Source organism: Elgaria multicarinata, chromosome 2 (assembly GCF_023053635.1).
Source record: "Elgaria multicarinata webbii isolate HBS135686 ecotype San Diego chromosome 2, rElgMul1.1.pri, whole genome shotgun sequence".
In the NCBI taxonomy this organism is placed as follows: domain Eukaryota; kingdom Metazoa; phylum Chordata; class Lepidosauria; order Squamata; family Anguidae; genus Elgaria; species Elgaria multicarinata.
Genome location: NC_086172.1, coordinates 94,842,930 through 94,865,584, shown reverse-complemented (window position 1 = coordinate 94,865,584; position 22,655 = coordinate 94,842,930). Strand labels below are relative to the sequence as shown.

The 22,655-nt window shown below is 42.4% G+C and overlaps 1 protein-coding gene across 1 annotated transcript in view; it reads left to right on the top strand.

The window, feature by feature from the left end:
• INSC (INSC spindle orientation adaptor protein) overlaps positions 1-22,150 on the top strand; it is a 183,740-nt gene extending 161,590 nt beyond the window's left edge. The window contains exons 10-13 of the mRNA XM_063117243.1: positions 8,608-8,674; positions 10,224-10,379; positions 10,742-10,818; positions 21,929-22,150. Of these exons, the coding sequence (XP_062973313.1) occupies positions 8,608-8,674; positions 10,224-10,379; positions 10,742-10,818; positions 21,929-22,057 (429 nt within the window). The 3' untranslated portion in view covers positions 22,058-22,150. The remainder of the gene's footprint in view (positions 1-8,607; positions 8,675-10,223; positions 10,380-10,741; positions 10,819-21,928) is intronic.
• The last annotated feature ends 505 nt before the right edge of the window (positions 22,151-22,655 follow it).

The following is a 22,655-nucleotide window of genomic DNA, read 5'->3' as shown; positions in this document are numbered from 1 at the left end:
GGGAGGGGAGACATACATTTGTCTACCATGCCTGGGCATGTCCTTTGTGTGGAGATTTGTTCTATAGCAGAGAGGGGAAAGGATGGATTTCTCAGTCTCCAAAATGAGATTTCTTTCTATATTATACTATCAATGTATATATAACTTGCACATGCACATGCACACACACACACATTCTAGCACCCCTTGGCATGGCCACTGCATGGTGTACCCCTACAGAGGGAGGGATCTTCCCATTCTATTCCCCTAAGGGGGCTGCTCCATGGCAAGGGAGGAACAGGCATATAACCATGTCCCTTGGCTACTAATCTCCCTTGGTTCCAAACTGTATTGATTGCAAAACCAAACAATAGTTAAAGTACTCTATTCCCAGTGACTGAAAATATTGGAGGGGCCTGTCCACTCCATCTCCCTCAGGAAACAGTGGGGAGAGGGGAGAGGGGAGCATAGAATTCTGTCCCTTGGCCTGCTAATTTCCCCTGGTTTCAAACTGTATGGGCTAAAGACAGACAGTCTCACCTCCATCCATGCTGCATGCCACTCACCAACCCTCCACCAGCTGGCCAGCCTGTTTGACTCTCTGGACAAGCCACGGTGTGATCCATGGGAACCCAGTGAGCAGCTACCCTTCTCCTCAGCAAGCTGCCATTTTGCAAGAAAAATGGCAGCTCAGGTTTTTGTTTTTGTTTTTAAAAAGGACTTTTATTTAAATGGCAGCCATAAAGAGGCCATTTACGCAATATTACAGGCCTGAATGGACCATTCATGCCTACAGTCTTGTGTAAATGGCTGCTTTATAGCTGGCAAACATGATAGTCTGTGGACTGGAATCTGGGAGGCTGAAGTGGGGACGATGACTCAACCCCACTTTTGGACTCTCACAACATGGATTGCAAAGCTATGTGCTAGTTAGGAAAGTCTACCCCTAGTGGCTGAAGATGTTATTGCAGGCGTCAACCACATGGACACATTAAAATCTATGTGTTTTAAATGCAAAATAACCCCAAGAGCCCCTTAGCATGCATGCCAAGTTAAAGGTGTCTACGTTTCACAGTCTTCACACTATGGTAGTGATAGACAGGCAGGCAGCAATTGATCTTCTTTTTTTATTACAGAGGGAGAGAGAAGTGTGGGGTATCTCCTAAAACATGCAAAAAGTGGAACATTTTTAGAAGCATGGCAATACCTTCCATTTTGGCTGGCCTTTAGGGCTCGTGTGGTGCAGAGTGGTAAGCGGCAGTTACTGCAGCCAAAACTCTCCCAACACCCTGAGTTTGATCCCAGCAGAAGCAGGTTCTCAGGCAGCCGGCTCAGGTCAACTCAGCCTTCCATCCTTCTGAGGTCGGTGAAATGAGTACTCAGCTAGCTGGGGGAAAGGTAACTGCGACTGGGGAAGGCAATGGCAAACCGCCCCGCTACAAAGTCTGCTAAGAAAATGTCAGCGAAAGCAGGCTAGGAGTCAGCAATGACTCAAGTGCTTGCACGAGAGGTTCCTTTCCTACCTTTCCTTAGGGCTTTCACAAACTTCACAAGACAGCCACTGAAAACTGCCTCCCCATAGGAAGTGATGCCATGGTTTGATACTTAGAAGTGCACAATAAAGAGATGCATGAAGAAGAAAGGGAATTGTAGAGAAAAGAGAAGGTGGAGGAATAAAATATAGAAATGGACAAATCCAAGTACTGTTTGTGATTCAGGCTGTAAAGTTCTAGACCACCTACCTAGTATGACATCATCGGCATGCTGTTGGAAACTAACAACATGAATTTGTTAGAGAAAATTATTTTCCAAAAGCCAGTGATGATGCCACAAAAAGAAACAAAACACAAATTGTGTTACGTTTTTCTATTAAGAAAATTGCCTTATTTAAATTTATCATCTTTGTAGAAGCTATCATTGCTGTGTTTGAGGAAATAGTGGATAACATTTGATCTCAATTAAATTATCTCTCTTCCATTTTTGGCAAGATGACTCACTGGATAAAAACGTCATTTCTGTCCACTGGCTCTTTTAATCATTTCTAACTTACAATATATTTGGAGCCTGGCATAGCGAATCCATCCATTTTACTGAATGTAGCAGTTTGGTCTATCAAAGAGAACAGAAATCCATTTAAAAATATTGGTAGATATAAATAATCATATCCAAACCAAATAGGGGTCAATATAGATTATATATACCACAGTTTTCATGTAACCACTTGGTTTGCCTGTTACCTGCAACATCCTGTCAAACAGGTAATTTTAACACCTGATCAGAAATCTGGGAAAATATGGAAATGATAAAGTTGGAGGGCTTTATAGAGAACCCAAAGAGATGACCAAATTACTTTGGGACGAATTCACTCCACTGGGTACCTTGGTTGTCCAAAGGCCAAACAAGATGAGGGACCATTCATGTAGTTAGCAATTATGTGAACGGGATTTTTTTAAGTAAATAAGGGAAGGGCTCTAACTCATGACCCCCACTCAGGTTCTACTTCAGATCATCCCTTCCCTTCCCTGTGCCTGCTATTGGCATTGGAAGAATACCCCCTGTTTATGCCAATGTAAACTTTTTGACAATGCAAATGGCAATTGCAGGAACTCTAATCCAGAACAGATTGCACCAGGGGTAAGAGTGAAAGCAACCCCTATCCTTTGGGTCCTAAGATGGATTGAGATCCCACCCCTGGCTCATTACTTTTTAAAAGCCATTCATACAATTGCTAATTGTAAGAATGGCACCCTGTCTAGATTGCCCTGTATCAGCAAAGAGCATTTATTTTGCTTCATTTTAATTACTTTTAACACACTTTTTAGAGCTACAACCTTCCAAAATGTCGTATGAAAAGAAATGAGATACAGGGCACTCTTTGAAAGTGACTGTGTCAGGACAGATGCCCAAAATTACTTTGTGTAGCTGCTCTGCTGACATAGGCTATGGTAACACTCAGAGGCAATCTTGAAGAGGAATGTCTTCAAGTCTCCCACCTAAGTGCAAGAGTAGAAGGGGTGAGGCACAGGTCTATTGGAAGAGACTACCAAAAATGTGAGGCTACCACTGAGAAGGCCCTGATTCTAGGTCATGGCAATCTCACTGATCTCAACAGCAGACATTTGAAGACTCCCAAATATATCTCAGCATATAGGCAGAGTTGTATGGCTGAATGAGGTCCTTCAATTAACCTGGTCCCAAGGCATTAAGAGCTTTAAAGGTTAAGACCACTACTTTGAATTAGGCCTGAAAACATACTGGTAGTCAGTGCAAGTAACACAAGATTTGAGTTATGTACTCAGATTTTCTTATCCCTACAAACATTTGGGCAGTCATATTTTTACTAGCTCTATTACCTTCTGGACTATGTTCAGAGGCAGACCTACATAAACAACAACAACAACATTGGAATAGTCTAGTTTGGAGATTTATCATGGCATAAATCACTGTGACCAGGTTTGACTGCTGCAGATAGGACCAGTTGTACACCACTATCTAGAATCTTTGTCTTTCCAGCATTAAGTTTCTCCCTCATCTATCCCTAAAATGATATTTGTCCCCTAGTTTCACAACTTCCTTGAGATCCTTAGGTGGAAAAGAGAGGCATAGAATCATAGAATAGTAGTGTTGGAAGGGGCCTATAAGGCCATTGATTCCAACCCCCTGCTCAATGCAGGAATCCAACTTAAAGCATCCCTGACAGTTGGCTGTCCGTTTGCCTCTTGAATGCCTCTAGTGTGGGAGAGCCCACTACCTCCCTAGGTAACTGGTTCCATTGACGTACTGCTCTAACAGCCAGGAAGTTTTTCCTGGTGTCCAGCCAGAATCTGGCTTTCTGTAACTTGAGCCCATTATTCTGTGTCCTGCACTCTGGGATGATCGAGAAGAGATCCTGGCCCTCCTCTGTGTGACAACCTTTCAAGTATTTGAAGAGTGCTATCACGTCTCCCCTCAATCTTCTCTTCTCCAGGCTAAACATGCCCAGTTCTTTCAGTCTCTCTTCATAGGGCTTCATTTCCAGAGCCCTGTTCCTCCTTGTTGCCCTCCTCTGAACACGCTCCAGCTTGTCTGCATCCTTCTTGAAGTGTGTTGCCCAGAACTGTACGCAACACTCAAGATGAGGCCTAACCAGTGCCGAATAGAGGGGAACCAGTACCTTGCACGATTTGGAAGCTATACTTCTATTAATGCAGCCCAAAATAGCATTTGCTTTTTTTTGCAGCCACATCACCCTGTTGGCTCATGTTGTCAGCATATGATCACAGTGAAGTCCAAAGTTTTACTTGGACATTTGGACTTTCACTGACTACATAACTCCAATTTAACTACATGACTCCAATCTTGTGTTAGTTTCACTGACTACCAGTATGTTTTCAAGCCAAATTCAAAGTAGTGGTCTTAACCTTTAAAGCATCATCATATAGATGTTAAACAGCATCAGGGATAAGATGGAACCCTGGTAACCCATATGGTAAAGCCTACACAATGGAATCTCCTCCCTTCTTGTTTCCATGCTCTTGTATCCCTAATTTTCTTTCTCCTCTTTTCCTTCTGTTTCTGTTTCCCCAAGGGAAATTCAAACATCAGAGTAGCAAGGATAGAATGACTGTAGCTAGTTCCTCCCCTCTTTGTAAACACTGACAAAGATAAACTAGAGGAGTCCTGAATGTGCACAGTGCCACCTACAAGCAAAGCTGATCTCTGCAGACTGGCCATTTGATTTGTGCTGTTCCTTCTTGCTGTAGCATGGCAGGGAGGATGTGGTGTGCTTTTCTGTAGGCTGGGCACCAGACCTAATAATATGGTTGTCCCGGAGATCAGGCTATTGGAATTGTGTACTTTTTGTTTATCACAATGCTCAAGTATTGTTGTGCAACTATTGTATTGTGTGCAGTTACTAGTCATTCATTTCTCAAAAGACTCCAACTTGAAATTCAGAGGTACATCAGAGTGCATAATGAAGGTTAATCAAAGTTCTCTGCACGCACTGTGTCTGTTTGTCCCTGACAAAAGCACTAACGGTTGTTAAGCACAATAAGTGCAATTCAAATGCTCTGACTAGATAAGCAATACTAAGGAACTAATAGAGTGTAATGAAGGATGAAGGTTAGTGATTTCTAGACATTTGAATATCAGGCAAGCCTAGGATTGCCTGAGTCCAATAACTCATTACTCCAGTGTTTAGGCACAGGATTCTGGCTGTTATGGGCCATTGGTCAGACCAGATACACAAAGTCTTATGTTTGTAGTTTTAATTAAATGAAGTTTTGAACTGAACATTTTTTGCACACATTTGTCCAATCCTGTACATTGTTCTTTTATTTGGGTGGGTGGGTTGGGTCTCTTTTAAAGATTCATATGAAATGTGCTATTGAATAAACTCCTGGGCTAAAGGATTAACTAGTACCATCTATGATCATTGAACAAATGCCTCACAAAAGGAGAGTTTTAGATAATTAGGGAAAGGAACTGGGCTGATTGAACCAATATAAACCCATCACTCAAATAATTTTGCAGCACCGAAAGACACACAATTTAAATATATGTCTTAATTTTTCAGAATGTTTATTAGATAAAATAACTTGAAGGAGTGGAAATAATTGGCATGTATTCAAATTGTCCTTAATTGAATTCTTCAACTTTTGCTTAGAAAGACACGTGGAGTGTAGGCTCTGCACAGAGTAAGTAATTTTCATTAACAGGATATAATTTAAAATGAAGGAGTACATACACACACTGTGCCTGAAACTCTGTTAATAATTAACATTGAATAAATACATAGATGTGTCTTGAGTTCCCATTTTTCAACCTGTCACTGTTGACATCTCCTCAAGTCATTTGCAACCCAAGTGGGTCTGTTTATTCAGAGTGATGACACCATGACACTTTTTGAGGTTAGTAGATGACCTTCATGCCACATAACCAAAAGCAAATCCCCTTTGTTACTATAATAACCTAACAAGAACCAAATTGGTGGGAAGTTGGCGTACTTATATCTATCAGTGAGGTTTGTTTGTTTGAATACACAGGCTACAGCCTAAAGCTATGTTATCCAAATGTTTGTTTCCCTTGTGCATTTTCTCTACAATAGCATGTCATGAGTTCCAACAAACATTAGCTGTGTTTATGTGCATTTAATTATTTACAAATTCTCACACTTGCTAATTTGAAAGGCACGTCCTAATTAACACTATTTACCATTTATTTAGTACAACATTATGCTCGGTGTGGAACAGCATTCTCTGCTTACTGGGTTTTGGGTTGTATCCATTCAATGTATCCATTCTTCCATTGACTGAGGCTCTTTGAACCAGTGGTGGCTTCTGTGAATGGAAAGGGGAGAGAGGGAAATTCATCCTTTCTTTTGCAGCTCCCATGCTGTTCTGGAGGGTCCCCCAAACCTGTGGAGCAGGTTTTGGGAGAGTGCAGTTGGTGCCAGAGAGAAGGGTTAACAGGAAGTAGGGACAGCTCCAGGTTTTGGGGACTGGATAGGATGCCCTCATTAACAGAAACATTTTTATTGTATATGCTGCTTTGGTGATTAGTTAAGTTTTGGATTTGGCTTATTTTAAATTATATTTTATTGCAACTGGGCCATTTTTAAATTTTTTTAAAATATAGTTATGATTTTATGAACTTGCTTTATTGATATTGAATTGTGTGTTTCATACTGTAAGTTGCCTTGGGAAGACTGCAATCTCGGAAGGTGGCCAAGAAATGCATCAAAGAAACAAATAAATTGTTCCCATCTCTCAGTGGGCCAACCCAGTCGACACTGCCCATTTTGCACTCTCACTCCATCCCCACCACCGTCAAGAGAGAGAATGGGCAAAGGGAGTGGAACAGGGGCGGATCCGCACGTCGGCCCCAGAGCGCATTTATGCGACCCCAGGGCACCCCGAAAACGATAGTCTGTACTTGCCTGTAAAACGAAACGAGGAAGAGATGCCGACGATGACGTCGCTGACGGCGACGCCACCCAGCTTCCTGCTCCCTGGCAGCTCGGAGAGCTCTTTTTGAAGAAGGCGGGGTAGAGAGCTTCTTCCGCTCTCCACCCAGCTCTCCGTCCCGGCCGGGGAGCAGGGACAGAGAGCTGGGTGGAGAGCGGAAAAAGCTCTCTACTCCGCCTTCTTCAAAAAGAGCTCTCCGAGCCAGCCGGGGAACAGGAAGCCGGGTGGCATCGGCGGCGTCGGCGTCATCGTCGGCGTCTCTTCCTCGTTTCTTTTTACAGACAAGTACAGATAATCATTTTCGGGGTGCCCTGGGGTCGCATAAATGCGCTCTGGGGCCGACGTGCGGATCCGCCCCTGCTCTGTCTCCTTGTTGTCACTGCTTACATCAGGAGTGGATTACTTGTGACTCTCTAGATATTTTGGCCTCAGCTGTCATCAGCTCTAGCCAATGTACACAATGGTGAGGGATGATGGGAGTTGTAGGGCAAACATCTGAAAGACCACAAGATGCCCAACCCTGTGTTACATGCTTGGACAGGGCCGGTGAACAGCTGGTGGCACTAGGAAGAAGGAGGAACAGCAAAGCCAGAGAACTCTGGGGGAGTGGGCCTTGAGGAGTGACCGTGTGTCCTCTTTTACAAAGACCACCATCTATTTGAAAAGCTGTCCTGTCCAATGCCAGTTTGAAGATAAAAAAACCACCAGAACTGTTGCCTATCAACACTTAGTACCTAGACAGTAGGCTAAACAAGCAGTCACACAGGTCATCTCATGAGATATACTATGTTTCTATTTAAATTATAAAAAAATCTCTAAATTTGCTTCAATACATATACATGAGCAAATTGCACATTTTATGCAAATTGCTGTCCCCTATTGTCCTCTTTTTTGGTGAATCAAAAGTGGCTACCATGCTAACAATGCTGAGCCCATATACTCTCCATAGAAGGCAACATGAAGTCTCATTCCCATATAGTAGTTGGGGTAGATTTCTTGATGCAAGGGCAGACCAGGTAGCCATGCTGTTGCTGGATGGCCAGATTTGCATTTGCAAATTAAGATATCTTTTCCTTTAAAGAAAAAATTAACAGCATTGGAAATAGAAGGCCAATGGCATTGAAACACCATTGCCATAGTTTTTGTTTTGTTTTTAAAGGTAGGCAATTTCTTCAGGATGGTAGATTTACTGGTGCTTGTGAATTGCTTATACTCACTTGACTATGACAAAGAAACCCTTAGGCCTTAGCTAGACCTAAAGTTTATCCCAGGATCATCCTGGGGTCATCCCTGTGCATCTAAATAACACACAGGGGATCCCGGGAGCAGGCAGGGACGATCCCAGGACAACCCCAGGATAAACCTTCGGTCTAGCTAAGGCCTCAGTCTCTCCTGCATTAAAATGAAATATTACAGTACTTCACAAAATTGTTAGGGCTTTGGAGGCAGTTGTTCCACTTGTCATCAGTGGTTTCATGGGTATTGTGTAATGAGGGCCAATACTGCACAGCCACAGTTCATGCAGTGATAGCAATATCTAGTAAGAAAGGGGAGAGGTAAGACATACCCCAGAAAGTGGAGGAAGCTGATACATAATTGGAAGTATGGGTTTTACACAACCTGTCATGGTAAGAGTTGTGAAAACTAATGTTTTACGCTGCTGACTGTTTTTTAATTTTAGGTTGTGACAATCTTAGCAAACATGTCCGTCCTGGACCAGTGTGCTTCAGAAATAATCCAAGGAAATGGTATGTATTTCAATAATTAAATGGTAGATTTATAGGTGTGGAATACAGAGCAAGGCAGGACATACACTACTGCTTTAAAACGGCTTATAACAGTAGTGACAACTGTTGGGGCCCAGAACACATTACATATTCCGTTTCAAACTGTTTTCAAAGTGTTATATCCTGCTTGGTGTAGATCTAGCCCAGGGCAGGATCTACACTACTGCTTTAAAATGGTTTATAATAGTAGTAACAACTGTTGGGGCCCAGGACACAATCCATATACAGTTTTCAAACCATTTTCAAAGTGTCATATCCTACTTGGTGTAGATCTGGCCCAAGTTCACACCTTACGGTTGGCTTCCTTTAACTGCAAGGCACTTTTTTTTATGTAACAGTGTACATCCAAACAAATTAATCATGTCTAATAGCCTTTATTCTTGGGTAGCTTGTCTTCACTTGACCATACAGAGGTTATTTTCTGAGCACATTAACTGTACCTAAATCATGAACTCAGGCTGGGGCTACAACAGCACCCAAATGAACATAGAGGTGGTGGAATGGACTGACCACTTCAAGCTGCAGGTGTGTGTGTGTGTGTGTGTGTGTAATATCACTTATAAATGCTCCTCCATGTAAAAGTGCCCTACAAATAGAAAAGTAGCACACCAGGGAGAAAAGTTCTGGCAGACTCCTTTCCTGCTCTGCTGATGCTGTATTTGGAAAGGATTATTTTTTAATTTAGGGTGACTGGAGGACTTAAAAAATCCCCATTCACAGCCTGATGTGCTGCATTCCAATCTACCACAGCAACGTTCTACCACCTCATATTGCTGCATGTGGGCTAGTGGTCAAACCAGACATGACCACCAACCCACATGCACGTGACCACTAGCTCACTTGACTTGCTGTTGCATCCTTCCCCCACCCCCAACTTAAAAGTATGGGGTTTCTGTGATTTTTAATGTGCCTGTGTTCTGCAGGGGTGGGGTGTTCCTCCCCCATTGTAACCCTGACAAAATTTTCCCATCCTCCTGCAGGTACTATTAGGAGGGAGAAAGTTTCATCCTAATGGGAGCAAAGTTATGGGAGGAAAGCTCTCTTCAGTGCCAATGGAAGCCTCCCTGTCAGGGCAAATAGTAGCTACAGCAAGGAGGGATAGTTTTGTTGGGAGCATGGCAGGGAACAAAAGGGCTAACTCCTTCCTACACATCTTCCCTACAAGTTTCTTTTTCTTTTCTTTTAAAGAGACAGCAGCATGTGACACGTCTTTGTCAGGCAGGACCCAACTGCAGAAATTATGCAAGGAGAAGTGACAGAATGTTACCATTTCTCCTTGTTCTCATCAGAATTAGCTTCTGCATTGTTAACTACATGGAAATTTTACCTAAATTCAGCATTTGGGAGTACAATGCAGAAGACATTTTTGGGGCCACAATATTACCACTGGTGGGTTGTTGTTGTTTTTTATAATGTTGCCTACGCTGCTTCATTTTTAAATACACCTTTTGGGCCGAAGCGTTTTCCCACTGTCTGGGACACTTATCAACAGTATTTCACTCTTTTGCAGGTGTCCAGGTTTTAATGGAAATGCTTTTTGAGAAGTCACCATCTGGGAAATCACCCGAAGTAGCTGCTTGCGAACGTGTTCAGCAAAAAGCTGCGGTGACGCTCGCCCGGCTGAGCCGTGATCCTGAAGTGGCACACGCAGCCATAAAGCTCAGCTGTAAGAATTTTAATGCTTAACACACTGGCCCAGGATAAAATATGCAAACCGCTGCATCCTACTAAGCAAGGAAGCAGCAGCTTAAATTGTCTTGATCGAAGGAGATTTGCTGGCCTTGAAAACAGAACTAGAGCTGTAATTGGTTGTCAAAAATGCATCATGTTTCACAGGTCTTCCTAATGTATGTAAAGGAAGTTTCTTTCTTTCCTGTTTTCTAGCATCACATTTTGTTGCCTTAATTGGCATTTTCATTGAAAGGGATGTATCTAGAACAATCCATCACACTGAATCAGTGCAGATGATTGTAGTGGTTTGAAAATATTCTTTTTTTAATGTTGTTTTTTTTAAAAAAACTTTTATAGGTATTCCACGCCTCATAGAGCTTTGCAGGTCTCCTACTGAAAGAAATAACAGTGATTCTGTTCTGGTGGCATGTCTGGTAAGTGCATATAATGATTCCATCTTTGCCATACTTTTCCTATGGGCTTGGATCCAGAGTTTATTCCACTGGCAGGAATGTCCCTGAAAGGCACTGACTGGTGGAAAGGAGGGAGGAGGGATGGAGGAAAGGAGGCAGTGGGGAGGGAGAAATTCTCACCGATTCCTCCCTCCCCTTGAGGCCCCATGGTTCTGGAGGATCGCCTACTCACCTGGAGCAGATTTTGGTGGAACATATGGGAGTACAAGGTGAGGTGGGAATTGGCAACATTCGTCTCCCGCCTTGCTCAGCCAGCAGAAAAACTCTGCTGGATCCAAAGCCTTCTGCTAACAGAAGAAGCCATTCCGTCCACAGGAGCCTTTTGCTGAATCCAACCCCTTGGAATTATATTCAGCGCAGTAGAGTCAGTTTCACAGCATATTGAATCCTTCTTTTGTTGGAACATCTCTCTCTCTCTCTCTCTCTCTCTCTCAATCTCAATCTCAATCTCAATCTCTCTCTTTCTCTCTTTGGAGAGTAAACACTACTAGACTAGATGGATAAATAGCCTGCTGTGGTTATTGATGTTCGTTCAAGATTTCTAGAGAAATACTGCTTCTCAAAAATCAGTACAAACTTCCCATTCCAAGCCAGAACCCAAAAGGCATTGAAGCGGCACCCCCAAACACACTTTCCTTTTCACGGATTACTACTAAAGACAATGGAGAAGCTTCTGTTGGTGGGAGGGCTCAGTTCATGCCTCAGAGCACCTCTCCCCTCAAGGGTAATAGTGCCTGGATATTTTTAAAGGGCGCTCCACTGAATAATGTTCCATAACTACTGCAGTGGATGCAAGTATTAAGATGTGGTGCACTTACTAGAGAGTAAAATAATTTTAAATAAAAATTAAAATAAAATAAAAAATGGAGTGGGAAGTACTTCCCATCAACTATGACTAGGATTGCACTGCACAAAGAATATTTGCCTTTGAAAAGTATGTGCTTAAATGGTGAGCCTAACTATTGCTACTTTTATAAGTGGGCTGCACATGCTTTCAGGAGAACAGCAAGTCAATACAACACAGATTTATTTAGCTAGGCTATCAAGATGCCTCTCTATTTAAAAGCAAGCCCCAATATTCTATCAAACGCTTGGGTCATATCCGAAAATGGAGCCCCAGGTAGGCATATGCAGATGAAGAGGTGCAGTTAGGAATTGGCTAAATTCTCAGTAGGGGTGTGCATGGACCCCCCGCTCTGCTTCACTTTCAGATCCGCGATTTTCGGATCGGGCCACTTTGCCCCGCCCCCGCTCCGCCCATTTCCGCTCCGCTCCGCTCGGAGCTCCGGATCCGGATCGGAGCTCCGTTTTCCCCCCCCATAGGGTTGCATTGAAAGCTAAAAAATTAAACAACTTTTTTTTGGTTCAAGTTAGAAACCTCATGTTTGGCACCATGACACCTCATGGGCGTATACACACGCACGCCAAGTTTCAAGGCAATCCCATCATCCCCTGATTTTTGGGGAATTTATGAAAATCGGGCACCCCATTCAGACCCCTTGGGATAGCTCCGTCAATTTGCACGTTAGAAACCTCAAACTCGCCAGCTTATCCATGTGTCCACATGGACACCCAGCTTATCCATGTGTCCACATGGACACCCTCTTGAGGGTTATATTATTTATAAACCCTTTTGTTCACTATGCCAGTGAATTAGCAGAATAGCAGCGGTTCTTAACTATGAAAGTCAGCAAAGACCAAATTAACTTCAAGACAGAGTCTATTTTGTTTGGTACAAAAATAAAGTATTTTACTGATAGAAAATAACACAGTTTATGGCAATACAAATTTACACCAACATACTCACACACTTGGTCATACACGTTACAGCAGGGCTCACATCAGCAGAGAGGGAATATTTTAATCTGATTACAAAGCTCCAAAACTCTCTTTATATACACTTCCCTGAACAAATGATGAAACCACTAATTGGCAATGGCAAGACAATTAGACTTTTGCATCATCCCAATAATTCAATAAAGTCCAGCTGCAAACTTGACCTTTAAGCTGATTGACTGATGCTGAGTCTTCAGTTTCTTCCAGGTTTTACAGGCTTGTACAAAGATATGGAAATCACAAAAAACCAGTCCTAATTCAGGACTCCCAACACCCCTTCTTTTTTGGGTTTTCCACTATTTCACCACGTTACAACATTTGTACAGTTAATCACATTTTTAGCCCTCCCTGAAACCTAACGTTTCACAAATCTCCCAATGTTTGATGGCTCCTAACGGTTTTGTAAAGACGTCTGCCAAATTATTCTGGGACTCACAGTAGGCTAACTTCAACGTTCCACTAGCTATGTGTTCTTTGACATTATGAAACTTGATAGCTATGTGTTTTAAACTTTAACAGTCACTGGCTTCACCACTGGGACCTTAAAGTCCTTTATTGCTGGATCAGTCAAGTAACTTTACCACTCACCAGCACCATACTTAGCCTTTTTGTAAATCGCCACACAACTCTTGCTTCTTGGAACTTCCATGATTCTGGTTTACTTCCAAACATCAACATTCCAACGTTGCTTTTCTATCATTTGCACAGCCAATGCCAATTTGAATCATAATAGCACAAAAATTCTCATCTGACCTCTGCAGAAAAATTTCTCCAGTGCTCCAAGGTTCGAGATACCTTAAGATTCCCTTAGACACTCCAGGCTGAATTTGTTTTACTACATAGAATAAGCACAAAGAGTAAAGCATATGATTTCACAGTAGAGAAAATGACGTTAAAGTCCCTCCCTATCCTGACTAAATTCCTTGGCAACTAGTTTCTAAGAAACTCTGTTTACAAGCGGCTTGCTGTTAAAAAACTTCTCCTCAGTGGCAAGTTAAAGACTTCTGTCCCGGAGGCAAAAAACTTCTTCTCCAAAAACCTTGTTGACTCGAAGACTAAGAATTAGGCTCACAGCTCATATTTCAAGCATGTATTCCAAGCCTATGGGGAGGCACGCCTTTGTTTTGTCTTTGAGACCTACGGGGGATCTGCACCTCCTCCTTCTCCTCCTCTTGCTCTTGTTGCTCTCTGTCTTCTGGCTCGGTCTGAGTTGCTACAGGCGTTTGCCTGCTAGAAGAATCTAAATCTAGTAAAACTGACGGATTATCTCTTGAAGAAATATCTTCCTCTCCACCTTGGCTCCTGTCCAGGAAAAACAAACCGTTTTTTAAACTGGCAGTCCCCTTCAGTTCTCCATGCCTGGAAATAAAACATTTCCCCTCCTCAAAGGAGACAGAGAACTTTTTCTCCATTAGGTTTGACACACCTAAAAGAGAATGACTTAAGTTGGGAACAAAAATAGCATTAGCAAAGCTTTCGTTAAGGACAGGAATATGGCAAATTCCTTCTCCCTTCACTTCCTGCTTTGAGCCGTCAGCAAGGAAAATAAATCTGTTAGACGTGACTCTGAAGTCCAGGAAGCTTTCCATTCTAGTAGAAATAACGGAATTACAAGCTGAGTCTATCAGCCAGATAGCTGAGCTTCCGTTTCCTTCCTCCTTCGACATCTTGCTCACTCCGGCTGTAACGAGCTGTGCTGACTTCTTTGAACAAGAAGCATTTTTCCAGCGATGCTCAGAAACTTTCTCAGGTTGTAATCTCACTTTACAGTCAATCTTCTTATGTCCAATTTTGCTACATCGCCAGCAAACAATTGTTTTTTGTGGCTTGTGCTTTTTAGAAACTGAATAAGCAGATTCAGTCTCCTCCTTTTTCACAGTCCCGGTCTTAACCCCTTCAGAACCAGACCATTGTTGAAATGAGTCTGCCTTGCCGTTTGAGCTCACGGCTTCTCTCTTGGAATGTCTTTTCTGTTGTTCTTCTAATAATTTTCCACACACATAATTCAGGGTTAAATCACGGACAGTCACTCCCTCTAGGGTAGTCACCAACACGTCCCAAGACGTTGGTAAGCTAGACAAAATAATATAAGACTTCATTTCCTCTGAAAGAGTCAAGCCAGCCGATGCTAAACTTTGGAATATTTCTCTCAGCTCCTGCAAATGTTTGCCAATATCTCCAGATTCTTTTAGCATCGTCCTATACATTCTGCGTGTTAAATTTATTCGATAACCTGCTGTATCTCTTACATATACTTCACGCAATTTTGTCCAGATCACATGAACAGCATCCTCTCTATTAACATAGAATAGCTGATCATTCCTCATACAGAGGATTATGTGGGTTTTTGCTTTCTCTGCCTTTTGATTCCACTCTCTCAAATCAGCTGCACTTAAATCTTCACCGGGTGGGTCTGTAACAACTTCCCACAGCCCTTGGTTCCTTAAACTCATTTCAATCTTAAATGACCAAGTAATATAATTTGTGTCTGTGAGTTGTTCCATTTGTGTATTCATTCCTATTTGAAGTGCCATAACTGCTAATTGGTTGTTTTTTCAACCCTTTTGTTATTTGAATTTCCTTTTTGGGAACTGACCGGCTTAACAACCTCAGAATCCCTTTTCAAATTCAAAAATAGCCTTCTATCAGACAGCGTGTGACTTTGCAAGACAAAAAGCTTTACAAAAAAGCCTCTTCCTTTGTCTAAATCCCAACGTTCTTTAGAAAAAGCAACGCTCCAGGGCAATTAGTCAACGCACGGCTTCTCTGTCTTATCAGGTCCTACTGTTCCTCTGTTAAGAACTAGAATTATGTCCAGACTGTAACTGGGCCCATAACCTCTTGAGGGTTATATTATTTATAAACCCTTTTGTTCACTATGCCAGTGAATTAGCAGAATAGCAGCGGTTCTTAACTATGAAAGTCAGCAAAGACCAAATTAACTTCAAGACAGAGTCTATTTTGTTTGGTACAAAAATAAAGTATTTTACTGATAGAAAATAACACAGTTTATGGCAATACAAATTTACACCAACATACTCACACACTTGGTCATACACGTTACAGCAGGGCTCACATCAGCAGAGAGGGAATATTTTAATCTGATTACAAAGCTCCAAAACTCTCTTTATATACACTTCCCTGAACAAATGATGAAACCACTAATTGGCAATGGCAAGACAATTAGACTTTTGCATCATCCCAATAATTCAATAAAGTCCAGCTGCAAACTTGACCTTTAAGCTGATTGACTGATGCTGAGTCTTCAGTTTCTTCCAGGTTTTACAGGCTTGTACAAAGATATGGAAATCACAAAAAACCAGTCCTAATTCAGGACTCCCAACACACCCAGACTCAAGGCAGTCCCATCATCCCCTGATTTTTGGCGGGGCTCTAACCTCTAATGTACCACCCATAACCCTAAGTCACACCTCTTTCGATAGCTCTGTCAATTTGCATGTTAGAAACCTCAAACTCGGCACCATGATAGCTTATCCATGTGTCCACATGGACGCCAAGTTTCAAGGCAATCCCATCATCCCCTGATTTTTGGAGAATTTTTGAAAATCAGGCACCCCATTCACACCCCTTTCCATAGCTCCGTCAATTTGCACGTTAGGAACCTCAAACTCGCCACCATGAAAGCTTATTCAGGGATACATACGCACGCCAAGACTCAAGGCAGTCCCATCATCCCCTGATTTTTGGGGAATTTATGAAAATCCAACACCCATTCACACCCCTTTCCAATAGCTCCGTCAATTTGCACGTTAAAAAACCCCCTCAAACTCACCACCATGACAGCTTATCCAGGGATACATACGCCGCATGCCGAGACTCAAGGCAGTCCCATCATCCCCTGTTTTTTGGGGGGGCTTAAACCTGCAGACCTCTCAATGGGGCCATTTCAAAGGAAATCCCAACATGCCATGAATTGGGGAGTAGAGATCAACCTATATGAATCTTCTTCCACACTTGAAAAATGGATTTGGAACTTCCAAAACTCCAAGTGAGCGCAGGAAGGACTTCTCCTCTGAGTCAAAGCCAGACACACACAACACCCCTGCAAGGCGGGCAGGGGAGGAGAGAGGGAAGGCAGGCAGGCAGGCAGCAGACATTTCTGGGGTCATAAGGAAGTGAGCCAAGGATAAGCCAGTAATGCATATAAAATGGAATAAATAAATAAATAAATAAATGAAGGAGGGGTGGAATTAAAAGCAGCAGTGTTGCTGAATAAACAGCAAGAAGAACTTTTTTAAAAAGGCTATATCTGTCTTTTACCAGCAATAGGGGGACGTGCCCGGGGGAGGGGGAAGCAGCAGCTGCCAATTTGACTGGTGGTCAACCAGTCTTTTAAGAAGCAAGGCTGTCAGTTCAACTCATGAAAGCCATTGCTCCACCGCTAAGAAGTGGAACTGTCACTTCAACTCATGATAGGCATCGCTCCACCACTAAGAGAAGTCGACCGCTCACTTCAACTCATGATAGGCATTGCTCCACCGGGTTACTCTCTTTGGAAGGCTCTGATGGCCTTCCAAGTACAGGAGAGAGTGGGGGCACGTCCACAATGAGATGCCCTAGGGGAGCTCATCCCCTTGCACCACATCTTTTCAGTTGTTCCCCAAAGTTAGGGTGGGTAGCAGTGCTGTGTTTCTATCTCTTATTATTGGCTTAGTATATGATTTCACAGGTTGTGTTTGTGCATTTGGTGGGGCTACTGTTTTAAAAAACACTGGGAAAAGTCCGTTCAGACTAAGAAAGAGAAGTTTCCCAGAATCCCAAGTTACCCATTTTGCCTATCCCCTCCTCCAACTTTGGGATCATGTGATCATGACCGGGAGTTGACTCTGCCCCTCAGCAATTGAAAAGGTAATCTTTTTCCCGCCTTACCCTACTTTTTAAAAAATTCTAGCACGCGACCCGCACCACGCATAGAGGTGAGAGTAGTCTCAAAATGACCCCCATCCACGACTGTCTAAGCACAAGAATTTTCAGAACGATAGCTTAAAAATCAACCCAGTTATCCCCGATTCTTTTCCGCAATGCAATCCTATGGGCGAAAACCACCGTTTGACCCGCGCTGTCCCTGTTTGTTGACCCGATTTTTAAAAAAATATAGCACGCGACCCACACGACGCAGAGAGGTGAGAGTAGTCTCAAAATGACCCCCATCCACGACTGTCTAAGCACAAGAATTTTCAGAACGATAGCTTCAAAAACAACCCAGTTATATATGGGCGAAATGTTTCAAGATGGCGATCGGAGCGCTCCGCGGAAAGAGAAGCGCTCCGAAAATGGTTGCTTCTCTTCACCTTACTTCTAGGGGTCCGCGGTCCGCTTCTACTCCGCCTCTGGGCAAGGCGGAGCAGGCCAATTCGCTCCTGCTTCTGCGCTTCTAATAGGAGCGGAGCACATGCCTAATTCTCAGTGGCTGCCACTGAGTTATTTGGAACAAAATAAGCTTCAACCTAGAACAAAGTGGAGAGGGAGCAATATTTATTCCTCAATGATTTCAAAAGATCATAGGCAGATACTTTTACAACAGCAGGCTATTTATCCATCTAGTCTAGTAATGTTTACTCTGCAAAGAGAGAAAGAGAGGGATTGAGATTGAGACTGAGATTGAGACTGAGGCAGGATCTACACTACTGCTTTAAAGTGCTTTATAACAGTTATAAAGCGCTTTAACTGCTTTAAAGCGCTATAAAACTGTTATAAAGCGCTTTAAAGCAGTAGTGTAGATCCGGCCTGAGAGAGAGAGAGAGAGAGATGTCTTTCATATCACCTGCTGCCTGGAACACCTCAGCTGGAGATGTTAGGAACTGAATGTTTCTGTAATCAACACATATACTCTGTTATAAACTATGCTCCTTCGCTTGGGAGAGAAAGTACATTTTTCTTTCACCTCAGTGTTGCCTGCAAATGAATTGTTTTCCTGTCAGGAATATTCAGGCCCTGCCTCCACAAGATACCCCATGTATCACAATGCCAGGTACTGTGCTAGCTTATCTGTAACAGGCACATTTGATATCCTGCTTCTCAACAAACGATGTCTCCAAACTTTATCGTGACCTGGCACTCTTCTGTTTCCAACACCATGGAATAATTATGCCCCCCAGGATGTTACCAGAAGTGGAGATATCAAAGATAGAAGGTATAGAGTCTTTCCAGTCAGGAATATATATTTTTCTTGGAAAAGGCTGTTAGCCTTTTTAAATTTAAAATTTATTACCAGATCACCATAAGCAATACCCAATACTTTGTGACTTCCCTCTCATGGCATGATAAAATAATTTCCATGATAGTTACATTATTTTTAATGAAGACAAGTGGCCAATATAGTTTTGGTGCAGTGGAGTTTAGTATTCTACTTTTGTGACCAAATGGCTGGAAATCATGTGATTTATTATTTGTAATATGGTAATGCTTACAGACACCATTCAAGTTGGAAGCAGTTGTATGATAAATATTGTGCAAAGAGAATTCCGATGTCAATTTTCAGGCATAACGGTTTTAAGTAGAGAGATGAATTGGGTTGCCTGAGGTCACATTATAAATCTGTGCAGGACTCATGAGCAGAAGGAAGACTGACCCTCAAAGTGCTTCATTGGCACAAGCTCCATAGAAACAAATGTGCTTTATGCCAGCAAAGGGAATTTAGGGTCTGAGACAAGGAATACTTTCAGATGGCATACTTTTAAATAGTCCTTTTGAAGTGGGGGCAAGGCGGGGTTCTTCCTTGTATGAATTCAATTTAGTTTGTTCAATTGGAACATGCGGCTTTCCATTCCAGAATTAAGCCAAGGCCAGATCTACACTAAGCAAGATAAAATGCTTTGAAAACATTTTGAAAACTGTATCCTGGGCCCCAGCAAAACTGTTATAAACCATTTCAACCCAGTAGTGTAGATCCTGCCCAAGACAGTTGAAGCATAAAACTGCTGTTTTTAGACAACGCTGGTGCATAAAAATGTGATAGTTATATTTTGACACCTAGCGGGAAGTAGTCCAGGAGACAGGCAGATTGAGACAGCTCTAAAAATGCTCCTACACTGGAACTGAGGAGAGGATGGAGAGTTTGGGGGGAAGGAAATGAGAGTTTGGGGATTGGGAAAAGAATAGGAGAGTTTAACTTCAGAAAGAAAAGGGGGAGGCTTCTAGGTGTTTGGTGTACTTAGCCTGGCCTGTTTGGTGAAACTGAAACATACCCTTTATGAGTTGCCTTATGAGACATTCCACAAAAAGGAAAGCGGTTGTACTGCGATGTAGAAGCCTATCAGGGAGCCGACTGGCTGGTTCTCCGGATGATAGGCTATCTATCTGTAGACATGTCAAAAATTCTTAATACAAGAGGATTTTAACAAAGGCATACCATTAGTCAAACTGTTGGAAACAAAAGACAAGGAATTCTTGGCCTGTAAAAGTGGGATGGTTTGGATGGTTCTCTTCAGAGAAAAAGGAACAAATTTATGGCTTTAGCAATCTTTTTCCTAAAAATGTCACCCACTGAATTTTAGTGTCAAAACAGACATTACTTTAAATATGTGTCTAGCAGCTATGTTTTTTCTTTCCTTTTTACTGAAGAGTAGGCACAGGACTCCCAGAACATCATCACATGAGGGGAAATCACTTTTCCTTACTGTCGCTTCTCTGCTCCCAGTTCTGTCCCTCATTCCCAGAGAGGAAAGAAGAAGTAAACAAAGACTACTTGGCCCATTCAGGAGTCATTTTTATTGTGCCGCTTTTCCTGCACACAGCAGGAGATCCATTATTTTTTAAAAAAAGTTTGATTAGAAGAGGTATATTTTGCAAAGGAAAAATGAGCGGAAAGAACAGGAGGCGCGTGGGAAGCGCACAAGAGGCAGACGATGTTGTCCAAAGGACATGCGCACATCTGTAAGTGAGCAGTAGCGAGCATGTGATAAAACACTTGTCTGTGATGCTGCCAATCCAGAACTTAAAAGCCCCTCCCCCTTACAATGGAGTCCCAGTTTGGATTGGAAGCTCTACACCTACGAAAATGAAAAATAGAAGAAGAAATAACTGTAAAACACACATTTAAAGTAATGTTTATTTTGGTCATCAGAATGCTCATCATTATAAATATCACAAGCTTATTAGGCTATGTGTCAGTCCAACAATCATGGGCAGTTCTTCCATATTGGCTGATGCATAGAAACTGAGCAACAAGTTTCTGATAGAGTAAACATGTATGCATATTAAAATTTAAATACCATGTACACACTTGATGCTCATTGAAGGCATCACTCACCCCTTATTTCCATGGCAGTTCCTTACTCTCTTTTCAACAACTGATTAATTTTTCCAAACTTAGTCTACTGCCATTCTGTGCAGCACCAAAAGTAATTTGTTAGTGAGGTTAGCTAAAAGGGGGGACATGGCAGAGATGAAGGGATACCTTCAGGGTGATAGTATCCAGAAGGAATCAACGTAAGTCAGCACATACAAGCTAACATGGCAATATAGATTATAAAACCTTATGGGCATGGATGATGTCATTCAATAATGGACAACTGCTGTTACCTACCCTAACCCCTCTAAGTCTAAAGATGTATATCCATTAGGGAATGATGATTTATTGTTTGTGGGTTTTTTTATACAACATGTGAGTCCAAACTGATCTTTAAGTAGACAAAGAAGTAACTATTTTATACTGAAATCAATTATACATCACTATGAGAATGTTAATGATCAGTGAAGCAAGGCCAAACCACATGTTATGCTTAAATGCATAGTGTGCAGCAGCAGCAGCTATGTCTTTTGTTTTACTTTAATTACAGCTGCCGGAGGGCTTGATTGTTGTTGGGATTATAGCATATAGGGAAGGGAAGGTCATTCTTCCCCTCCCCAGGTATGGCCATACATAAAGCACCAGTAGGAACTCTTTTTTTAAATTTAGCCCCATCATTGGGGGATGCCATTTTCGGGCTGGGTTGGTCGCCATTGAGAAGGGAACAGATAACCCCTCCCTCCCTCCTCCACATGCTGCACATCCAATGACAGCCCCCTTCCATCTGGGTGTAATTAATGAAAGTAAAACAACAGAGGTTGTTACTTGCTCTGCGTTAAACCTAATGTGTCATTTGGATATAAATGGTCCCAGGGATGTCTGCTGAACTTCAGCCTATGAGTCATTCTGAACAAGTTGTGTTTATTTGGCTTTGCACAGAGCTGGGTTTTTATCCTAAAATGTTGTTGTCACATTTTCTTACAGGCTGCATTACGGCGACTAGCTGTGATGAGCCCTGATGGCCTTCAGGAGTCAGATTTCCAGCAGTTGGTAAAACCCAGGCTTGTGGATTCCTTTTTGCTTTGTACCAATATGGAAGAGAGTTTTGTATAAACAAATAGAAATATGTCAATTGAAGCCATCAGCACTATGCAGGATTGTGTGGCTGAAATGTTATTTAAGGTTAATTTATTTTAAGACCATAAAAATTAGCATGGGGGGGGGGGAATGGCACTAGTTCTGATCCCTGTGGGTAGAGCATTGGAATCCATAGAACCCTCTTCTTCCCCTCCTCAGGGTTCATACAGCAATGCAGTGGCTGTTATACAAAATGGGAAGCCTGTGGACATCTCCCATATAAAGCTGTCTCCTCCTCCCCAGGATCCTTGCTAGTTTTTAAGGATCTGTACTTTGGGGAGAAGAGGATAGCTGGGTGTGGGAGTCATGCCCATAGGAAGTCTAGATAGTGCTCAGAATTGCTAAAGTGCAGTATGGTTTATAAACTGCTATATTCCTCTAAGGGTCAAAATACGCATTACATGCCAAAATGTAAGGAATCCTGGACAGGCTTCCCCGCTTCTAAAATCAAAAGCAGCTTTGAGAGGGAAAGCTTATGAATATAAGGAAAGCCCTGCTGGATCAGGTCAAAGTCTTATGTAGTGGTTGGCCTCTGTTTTCAACAGAGGAGGAAGTGATGACTAGGGCTGTGCAT